This window comes from Chanodichthys erythropterus, chromosome 14 (genome assembly GCF_024489055.1).
Source record: "Chanodichthys erythropterus isolate Z2021 chromosome 14, ASM2448905v1, whole genome shotgun sequence".
Taxonomy (NCBI): Eukaryota; Metazoa; Chordata; class Actinopteri; order Cypriniformes; family Xenocyprididae; genus Chanodichthys; species Chanodichthys erythropterus.
Window position 1 is genome coordinate 39,302,505 of NC_090234.1, and position 11,193 is coordinate 39,313,697.

An 11,193-nucleotide genomic window follows, 5' to 3' on the forward strand; every position below is an offset into this window, starting at 1 on the left:
CAGGCTGGAACAGAACTAAAAACACATGGGCATCAATTACTTCACTGAATACTTGCCGGTTAAGAAATAAATAATCATCACCTTACCATCCATCGGTTTTCAAATCCACATCATTTGAATATATAAAAAATAAATAAATAAATAACGTGCAGAATACACGGTAGTTTTTACTAAAAGCAGCGTTTCCTGGAGTTCCTGAATGTTTGACTGTCAAATCACTGTCCGAGAAAAGCAAAATGGCGGCCTGAGCGGTTTCAACCATGTTTCAACATGCTGTCTACCAGAGACGATAACGTGCATAATACATGATTCACGTGAGTATGCATTTATTTTTTATTTGCTGAAATTGAACGAAATCAGGTAACTGAGTGAAATACTTCACACTGCATGCTAAAAAGAAGAAACGCCAATCCAACTGAAAAACTTCACCAGGTTATAGTTAAACCTTTACAGTCTATGAGTTAAACAACTAGGCTACAATGGTTTTGTCGGATATTTTATATGCAAGAACTACTTCCTGATTTTAATATTTTCAATAATTCTCTATTCTTGACTGATCTATTTTTCATAATTTTGGTAATGAACGGTTAAAGATACAATATGTAAAATTTTTGCAGTAAAATATCCAAAAACCACTAGGCTAGTGTTATATATTTTGTCCAGCTGATTACTAACAATATCTCTAATGTTTTCAACTACCTGTAAATCATGAGAAAATCCCCATTCTAAACAGTGACACGGGGTAGTGCAGTCGCCTGTCAATGACGTCAGTTACCTTTGTTACCATAGACATCATATAGGTAGACGCCCTATTGGCCGCTGGGCGATGAGATTTGCGGCCGCCATCTTAGACCGGTCGTACTCCTAAGCTGCGTCCCAATTCGCCTACTTATACTACGTCCTAAAAGCATTTACTGTTTTTGTAAAGAAAAGGTACATACTTTTGAGTGTGTAGCAGAAGAGTAGACAAGCTTTGGGACATACTACCTCGTCATAACTGCATCTTTAATTGACGTTTCCGTCGCTTATTTACGCAACCTATAACTGTTTAAACTACCCTGTCAATCATCTTGTCACAGTTAAAATCCTCCACATTCAATTAAATTTATTTTCCTACCATTTCGGAGAGAAATGTATCGCACATTGATCTGCCAGTCATGGGTCTTTCATGCAATAACTCTTTGCATAATGATGCATTTAAAAATTAATGACCAACGCATCATTATAAAAGTACACAATGCTGTTGCAGATGAAATATAATGTGGATAACATTTAATAAATATCTTTTCGTCAGGTTATATTGATTATTATTATTCAAGCCCCTTTATCTTAACCGCTCTGCTTAACCGTCGAACCTCGCAAGTGTTTTCCACATAACTTAGCCTACTATTCAGATCAGAAAGAAGTTCGAAAGCACTTGTTAGAATGCGCTCAATGCACGAAACTTACTTTTAGCGTTAGGTAACGTTAAGTGCCTATTACCAACACAATCCAATCTGAAGTTATACATACATTGTTCGACCGGACATAATAACTGTTATTTGTGTTTGTGCACGTGATATCAGGAATCAATGTATTCACACATGATGGCAAAGCGCAAATCGAGTTACCCCTCCCACTTCTGCTAGTATTACTGAGATATCTTATTTTACTGCAACTATCTGTTTCTGCTTCTTTATCATTTATAGTGTGTGATTTATAAATTACCTTATATCCTACATCACATATTTTGATTTTGGACGTCTGGTCACTTTATATCTTATATCAGAATATTATATAACTGTTAAGCCTACTATGAATATTAAAATACACTGAACAATGTGTCCTGTATCATAGCTACATGAATGACCTTTGCAGCAAAAAAACCCGCGTCAAAATCAGTTAGGTATTCAGTGAGATATGATTAATTAAATGCGCTGACAGCTCATTGCACCTGTCAAACAAGTTACACTGAGTGGAGCTGGCGACCGGTCCAAGATGGCGGCTCCACGGCTCGTCCGTGCCAATAGGCAGTAGCGTTCGATAGGGCGTCTACCTATATGATGTCTATTTGTTACCGCCTTTACTGACGTAGAAACCACATGACAACAGTGCCGTGGATAAATGCGGAAGTAGTGTCTAGCGTCCAGCAAACCACTAGCTTGCTTCAGGCAGTTCCTTATTTACTTCTTGCACGTTTTATGGTGGATTGTTACTTATTTATGGAACATAATTACTGTTTACCATCTGCCGCTGGTTCTGTCGACAAGGACAGCTCCCGTAAACTCATGACCGGAAAAGCGGAAGCGGCGCCGGCGACTGTGTCATAATAAAAGTCCCGCTGCTCGTGAGGCGTGTGTTGATCAATCGCTCCAGCTCCTCGTTCAGCTCCCGCAACACTCGGTCCTGCTCTGCTTCATACTACAGTAAAGTTAATAATCGCATCCACGAACACGAGTTCTTCCAGACTCCAATCCCTATTCTGTTGCACCGTCCGTTGAGATGGAGACCACATGTCCCAAATTTCCGCTCTAAAACTTGGCGTCATCAAACTACGCCTTTGTTTTGAATAGGCTTCTAGCGACCTCTAGCGGAAAAAAAATATCACAAATTGTACCTTTAAATGAGTGATCTTGACCCTGTAGTCCAATTTGTTTTGTTTTTTGTTTTTTTTAAATATAGTTTGAATACTCGGTTTTCAGTTGTTTAAAATATTAAGGCAATTATCAAGGATTGATATAATGTTTTTTTTTTCCAATAAAAAAGTTATTTATTTGTTATATTTAAAGCTGCAGTCCGCGATTTTTCCTCTTTGTCACCATCTCTTGTTTGAAACCTGCAAATGCAGTCATATGCGGAATAGTCATCTGTGCGTGCGTTGTGCCTCGGCACAGCTCGTTAGCGCGGATGAATCTTGCTGTCAGTCACCGCACCGGTGTGGATACTGAACTTCAGAATCACAGATTCTATGACTTGAAAGTATGACCAATATAAGAATTTTCACTGGAAAATATTATATGAACAAGTAACATTTCTGCCACTTTTGTTCTGACCAACTGAGGAAAAAGGCATTAGGCCTACAATAAATCTCACCACCAATGAAGATTAAATCTAATGATCGCTTAGCTCGGATCATGCCAAACCGTGCAAATTATTATTACTGTTATATTGTTCTCAAATTGTTAATGTTAACAACATCAGCATTGCATGACTGTGTATTTAGATATTAGCGTTACCTGTAGATTTCAATTTCTGTAGTCTTTTCTGGATTACAATCCGCCATCAAAATGGTACGTTTAATTATTTCAGCTGCTGTGAGAAAAGGCTATAAATGATCCACTACCAGCAGCATCCTCACATGATAAAACCGACTAGCTGGGACTCCTTCCTTTCTGTTTATAGATGTGAAGTAATGACGCAAAGATGAACGGCTACATGCTCGAATTTCCCGTGGAAATCCACCATGTCGCTCTTATTATAAAACATTATTACAAGCTTACCATTGTGAATCGAGACAAGATAATGAGATAGTTTTGAACACTGGCTGGTTATGTACTTGCTCAAAAAATACGAACTGCAGCTTTAATTACCCTATTGTGCCTCATATACAGTATACATAAGCATTTATATTTGTTTGACTGTGGATAGACCGCTCAATAGGTTTATAAATACAGCTTCATCTACTGGCTGAGGAAAACTAAATTATCTTCATGGATGTCCAGAGAGTCCAGTAGTCCAGTCAGTCCAGCAGTTGATATTTGAAATCAACACAACTATCCCTGAAACCTTGAAGCCACAATTTGCTAAGTTTCATAAATTTTATTCTTGATTTATCAGAATAGAGCAGCGTCGTCCGAGATGATCCAGGGCTCTTCCCACACACCTGAGGGGATTCTTGGTGGAGGGCGTCTCTTCCAGTCCAGACCCCGGTGAGCTTTCACAGCTGGCAGCTGTAATCAGGTTGGATCACACTTACAGCTGCATCTCTGGGAAAGCTCAAAGACCCACAGGTTTGGAGGAGCGCTACCTGAAGAACGCTGCTGTCCTTCCTGACATCCGTCCAGCAGCCTCAGTGTCTTCAGTGGACGTGAGTCAGCAGGAAGAGCCGGTCTCCATCCCTGGCTGCAGCGTGCAGGACTACCAGGACATCTACAGCTCTGTGGTGGAGCCCATGATGAAGACACGCTGCGGTCGCCGCCGTCCCTACAGTCTGGAGCTGGGACTGAAGATCAAGCAGCGGCTGTGGGAGACCCTCAAGCGCCCTTCGCTGGTGGAGACGGAGCAGCCTGATGGACGCGTCCTGATCACTGAGAGCTTCTCCACAACCAGCAGAAGCTTCGCTCCTCGAATCCACGTGGACATCAGTGAAGAGCCCCTGCCTAAGGAACCCCAAAGAAGCAGTTGGCAGTTGGCAGCAACCAATCAGAGAGGAGCAAATCTATTGCCAGGGAAACGGACACTGCAACGATGGATGCTGGATGCACTGTTGTCTTGGCTTCAACAATTTGCTTTAACTTAAGTAAGTATCACATATAGCACAAAACTGAATAGATACTCCGGTTAAAAGAGATTAACAGAGTTGTAGAGTTTTTATTAAATAAAGCTAAATTACATTACACTGTTATGGAAATGTTATAGCATATCATTGTGCCATAACATGTTATAATTGGGTAATCTTTTAATTCAGTTTATCTCAGCAAAAAGAAAAAAGGACATGACCAGAAGATGGCTATTGAGGAGGAAGAAGGGGTGTTACAGCCAACTATAGGGAGCTGGCTGACGAAGATGCTCCTGGTTAAGAATGGGGCAAAACACATTTAACAATCTGGTAAACCTGGTGGATCCATCATTAAGAAGGCAAGACACAGTGATGAGGGAGGCAGTACCTGTTGGGGAGAGAATGGCAATAACATTGAGGAACTTGGGCACAGGACAGACCTTCTCCTCTCTGGAATACACATTCTGGGTTAGTAGGCACAGCATTTCCAGGATTGTAGTCGAGATCTGTGAGGCTCTTTACAAGTCATTACAACAGGATTACCTCAAAGTACCACCTCAGAAGAGGAGTGGAAACACATTTACTCCAGATTTGAGGAGAGGAACTTGGTGGAACTTCGCACATTGCATCGGTGCCTTGGATGGCAAGCATGACAACATCCATCCTCCATCAAATTAAGGGGTCCTGTTACTATAACTACAAAGGTTTAAATTCAATAGTTCTCACGGCACTAGTAGATGCAGACCTGGGCCCGATTGCATAAAGCAACTTGAGTGTAATTTTCTCTTAAGTTCGCCCTTAAGAATCCCTTAAACTTAAGGGTGTTTCGTGATGGGAGAACCCGCTGGACCATCTTTATGATGAAAAACTGTTGCGAGAATATCGATTTGTTTGTCGCGCAATCTATGAGATCTCTAACAAACTGGAAGGCAACCTTTACTATGTCACCCAGCACAACCACTCGCTACCAGTGGTATTACAGCTGCAACTGGGGGTTTCCAGTCTGTAGTGGGAGATCTTTTCCACATTCATAAATCGTCTGTCAGTAGTTATTCACTGGGTCGCAGGGGCCCTTTGCCATCATTTAAGCCAAACTGTGACGTTTCCATCTTGTCATGAACAGGATGCCATTCCGAAAAGTTGCGTTCCCTCGAATAAGTGGTGTAATTGACAGCACATATGTTAGAATTCAGGCACCCTGCATGCACAAATATCAATACGTGAACAGAAAAAACTACCATTCAGTTAATGTACACTTAGTGTGTAACCATCTGTCCAGAATTAGAGATGTCATTGCATCGTGCCCTGGGTGTACACATGACTCCAGGATTTTGGCAGAGAGCAACATCAGGAGAGATTTTGAGGCTGGAATCCACAGTGGCCTCCTACTAGGGGACAGTGGTTACCCCTGCCGACCATTGCTCATGTCGCCCTTCATGAATCCCCTTAATTCTGCACAGGCATGTAATAATCTTAACAGTCAACTTAGATGGCATCAAAGGGTTAGTTCACCCAAAAATGAAATTTCTGCCATTAATTACTCACCCTCATGTCGTTCCAAAGCCTCAAGTCCTTTGTCCATCTTTGGAACACAAATTAAGATATTTTTGATGACCCCCAAGAGGTTTTTTGTCTCCCATTGAAAGCAACGAAATTACCACATTCAAGGTCCGGAGAAGTAGTAAAGACATTGTTAAAATAGTCATCATGACTTGCAGTGGTTCCTTAATATTATGAAGTGACGAGATTACTTTTTGTGCGCAAAAACAAAACAAAAATAAATTTATTGAACAAATTTTCCTCTTCACTGTCATGACATGGGGGTGAGTAAATTATCTGAAAATATTAATTCTGAAGTGAACTAATCCTTTAAATTCATGTGCCGTCACAATCTTTAATCAAAATAACTTCCCCTCTCTCTTGCAGCTTCTTCTTTTTTCTGTTGGATCAACCTGTCTCACAACCTGTCACTCGCTTGAGATCACGGCAACAGCAAACAACAGTTCAATTCCTGAAAGACAAAATCAAGTCCTGCTTTACATTTATTTATTTATTTATTTATTTATTTATTTATTTATTTATTTTATTGAAATTTCAATACAATTTAATTTTAAATTTCATTTATTTCATTAAAATTAAAGGGCATCACATACACATTTTAAATTAAGTACAGTTATTTTTTTAGACTTTATAGATTCTAAATAAATTGTATAAATAAATTAAAAGGCTGTTTGAAAATGAGCAAAATTAGGTTTGGAGTTACTGAAGTATAAAAATTTTCCTAATAGCAAAAACAATGTTTCACTCGGATATACATCACTACAGGGAAGAGAAGACTTCCCTGTTTCATTATAATAGGTTTCATTTTGCACAAGCCGATATTAATTATGAGACCACAAGATCTGAGACAAAGCTTTGTCGCCATCTTCTGGTGAAAGCACAGCATCCATCCATTTAACAAGTACAGGCAAACACCCGGATGAATGGTCTCCTGTGGGGAAAATGCAATGTTAAAAAGAAACAGCAATATGTATGTGCCTATGTAGCCCATATACATATTCATTCACAAACAAGATTTCTAAGGTCAGATTCAAAACACAGACTGTCAGTATTCACAATCACAACCAATGAAATGTTCCTTCACAGTCTGCACTTGAATGCTACAGATCATATTATGATTTTAGAACAGATAAATTGTTTGGTTTCTGTTCTGAGCTGTGAGAGATGTGAACTAGCAGACAAAGGAGAAACACAGAATCACCAGTAAAAGTATACGTTCTTTTATTATTATTATTATTATTTTTTTTTTTAAATTAAAGTATGTTTTAGGCTTATACCTTAATAAACTATAATAATCTATTTATACTTATACACAAATCTTTATATTAATAATAATAAAAAAAACTGTCATATAAACATACTATCTAAAAGTATAAAGCAGTATAAAAGGACATGAGGGGGAAAAGTATTCACATTTTAAGAAGAACTCAAACTAGTTTTATAGCCTACCATAACTGCTACAACAGCTTGAAACAGGGGCGTAAATTTCATCTGACAGTAGGGGGGCACAGTAAACAAAATTTCTCAAGAGCAATTTTTGAAGGGGACACAAATAATACAGCCAAAATTTTACTTATAAAAGGATAAATGTAATGTTACACAGAAGAAAACCTTACAACTATTATTAGTGTAGCATTGAGACTGTGCCATTATGCTCATTGTTTCTCTTTGGTTCAGTAAAAAAAAAATGGAAAAAACTGACTAAATTGACCAAAATATTCTTCTTCAAAATCATTTATTCATTGGATTTTTGAAGTTGTTTACAACTAAGTCACCAAAATATGATGAATACACAAAACACAACAGTTAGCCTTACACTTTAATGCTAAATGCACAATGTTAACTGTTGGTGTGGGTGACTTAGTATCCAAAAAGCTATTGTAAACAAGCTAGCAAACAAGCTAACATTATAATCGCTAAAATAGCGGACTCACAGAAAAAATACATCAGTTATCTTTTTCTCTTTTCTTTTGTTATGACTAATTACTCAGCATCGTGAGTATTAACGAGAAAATAATCACTTCATCTGATGTTTTTGAATAAAATAGCATTGACAGCCAACTTACTGGAACTATTCTCAACTAACGGAGCGGAGCGTAATGAATCAGTGTATCGAATCCGCTGTTCGGAGCGCCAAAGTCACGTTTCAGCCGTTGCCAGTTTGACACGCGATCCGAATCATGATTCGATACTCATTCATTATGCCCCGAATCTTCCTGAAGCAGTGTTTTGAAATCTAATAACTAAGTCGTTATTGTTTTTTTTGTTTGTTTTTGTTTTTTTTTTTGGCGCACCAGAAATATTCTCGTCGCTTTATAATCTTAATATTGAACCACTGTACTCACATGAACCGATTTAAATATGTTTTTAGTACATTAATGGATCTTGAGAGAGGAAATGTCATTGCTGGCTACGCAGGCCTCACGGAGCCATCGGATTTCGACTAAAATATCTTAATCTGTCTTCCGAAGATCAAGGTCTTACGGGTGTGGAACGACATGAGGGTGAGTAATAAATGACAGAATTTTCATTTTTGGGTGAACTAACCCTTTAATATAGTTTTGAAAGCTAGGCCCACACTGTGCCTCTACTACACATGGCTGCAGTAGGGGCGGGCCCGTGACGCAAACAAACACTGGCATGTTCTAGAGACGGCGCACTGTGTTTTCGACTGCAGCTCAGCTGATCGTGACGCACCGCATTCGCATCAGAGGGCGAAGGACAGACACAGATATAAGTTGGGTATCGGTTACACACGCTGAAGTAATGAAGCTCAGCGTGCCAACGGTAAATGGGTGATTCTGACGGAATTCAAGCGCACGGTAAAGCAGCGTCAGTTTCTGTTATCAGCGTCTTGGGAGTCGGAACGAATTGTCGCTCCCGAGGCTTCACCGAAATATCTCAGTCCTGTTTACAGAAGCACGGCTCCTCCTGGCTGGATATACTTCTAAAAAAGGTAAAAGTTGCTCTAATAGGGCGGCCATAGGGATTTCAGGGTCTCTAAAATGCTGTATTTGTATGAAGTTGTGAGTGACTGTGATGATAACGCGTGTTTCGGCAGCACCAGCTGTCAGTGGCCATATGGCCCACCCACACAAATCGCTTTTTAACTTTGGGCTTGAAATAACATCACATTGTGTCCGGTTTCCAGAGAGTTCCAGACATGGGCAGGCCAGAGTCCAGGGGAATGCCAGTCTATATTCAGTCAATTAATCCAAGTCCAGCAGTCTGTGATAAACTGGCATCTTCAGCAGTTGATCTGTTGTCATTCATAACAATGCATTTGAATACGAGCTAAAAAAAAAAAAAAAAAAAAAAAGTCCAGTAGAAAACCTCAAAAGTTTTGCCATTGCTTAGAATTTTAAAGTTGTTAAAATAAAACCTTAACAATTATGTGATGCATTAAAATTATGGCTAAACAAATCAATATACATTGCTGTGTTAAAAACACAAGTTGTCATGGCATTTGATTTGAATGACTGTAACTGACTTGCAGGCTTTCAGAAACACTTCTTGACACAATCTGGTGAATTATAATGTCATTACTGTTTGAATAACAGGTGCACTACACTGAAGGCCGCAATGGTGGATTACTATGATGTTCTGGGAGTGTCACGAAATGCTTCTCCAGATGACATCAAGAAAGCGTAAGTTAAAACTGCCTTCACTTATCAGTAGCTTGCAGTATGGGTTGGCCTTTGGCATTGTTGCTATTGTATGTTACTAAATTTGTCTCTTAACAGATGCAAGTGAAGATTTGAGTGTTTTGAGACTTACTGTTTAACTATATAAAGTATCCATCAACAGTGCTCTACCATTCAAAAGTTTGGGGTTGGTAAGATTTTTAATGTTTTTGAAAGACTTATGCACAGTAAGTCTGTATTTATTTGATCTAAATTGTAATGTTCTAAACAGTAATATTGTGAAATATGATTACAGTTTTATATAACTGTTTTCTAATTTGAATATAATTTAGTATAATTTATTCCTGTGATGCAAAGCTGAATTTTCAGTATCATTACTCCAGTCTTCAGTGTCACATGATTCTTTAGAAATCATTCTAATATGCTGATTTGGTCTCAGTTGTGCTGCTTAATATTTTTTTCTCAGGATTCACTGATGAATAGAAAGTTTAAAAAATCTAAATTACCCCAAAATTTTGATTGGTAGTTTTGAATAAATTACATCCATAAGAAGTTCATAAACAACTTAAAGGGAACTTCCCAAAAAAAATTCTGTCATTTATTACTCACCCTCATGCCGTTCCACACCCGTAAGACCTTCGTTAATCTTCAGAACACAAATTAAGATATTTTTGATGAAATCCGATGGCTCAGTGAGGCCTCCATAGGGAGCAATGTCACTTCCTCTGTCAAGATCCATAAAGGTACTAAAAACATATTTAAATCAGTTCATGTGAGTACAGTGGTTCAATATTAATATAATAAAGTGACGAGAATATTTTTGGTGTGCCAAAAAAACCCCAAATAACGACTTATTTAGTGATGGCCGATTTCAAAACACTGCTTCAGGAAGCTTCGGGGCATAATGAATCAGTGTATCTAATCTGCTGTTTGGAGCGCCAAAGTCACGTGATTTCATCAGTTTGGCGGTTTGACACACGATCCAAATCATGATTCGACACGCTGATTCATTATGCCCTGAAGCTTCCTGAAGCAGTGTTTTGAAATCGGCCATCACTAAATAAGTCATTATTTTGTTTTGTTTTTTAGCGCACCAAAAATATTCTCGTCACTTTATAATATTAATATTGAATTACTGTACTCACATGAACTGATTTAAATATGTTTTTAGTACATTAATGGATCTTGAGAGAGGAAATGTCATTGCTCCCAATGCAGGCCTCATGGAGCCATCAGATTTCAACTAAAATATCTTAATTTGCATTCTGAAGATTTACGAAGGTCTTACGGGTGTGGAACAGCATGAGGGTGAGTAATAAATGACATTATTTGAATTTTTGGGTGAACTAACCCTTTAATGTCATGACATCTTATTCTGCCTCTTCTCTGTGGTCAGTTACTCCAACTATTAGACGTATGCTAATATCTTTAGTAAAGCCACGCTAACAGAATGGCTAATGGATTTACAGTTTTGCCACTAATTGGACTAATTAAAGTGTTTTTTGATTTTCC

At 38.5% G+C, this 11,193-nt stretch overlaps 1 protein-coding gene across 4 annotated transcripts in view; it reads left to right on the top strand.

Moving 5' to 3' along the window:
- The first annotated feature begins 8,706 nt into the window (after window positions 1-8,706).
- dnajb2 (DnaJ heat shock protein family (Hsp40) member B2) overlaps window positions 8,707-11,193 on the top strand; it is a 10,704-nt gene continuing 8,217 nt past the window's right edge. For all 4 annotated transcript variants that reach the window (XR_010897071.1, XM_067408617.1, XM_067408616.1 and 1 more), the window contains exons 1-2: window positions 8,707-8,993; window positions 9,598-9,684. Coding sequence is in view for 3 of the 4 variants with exons in the window: in XM_067408617.1 (XP_067264718.1) it covers window positions 9,620-9,684 (65 nt within the window). In the remaining variant the exon portion in view is untranslated. The remainder of the gene's footprint in view (window positions 8,994-9,597; window positions 9,685-11,193) is intronic.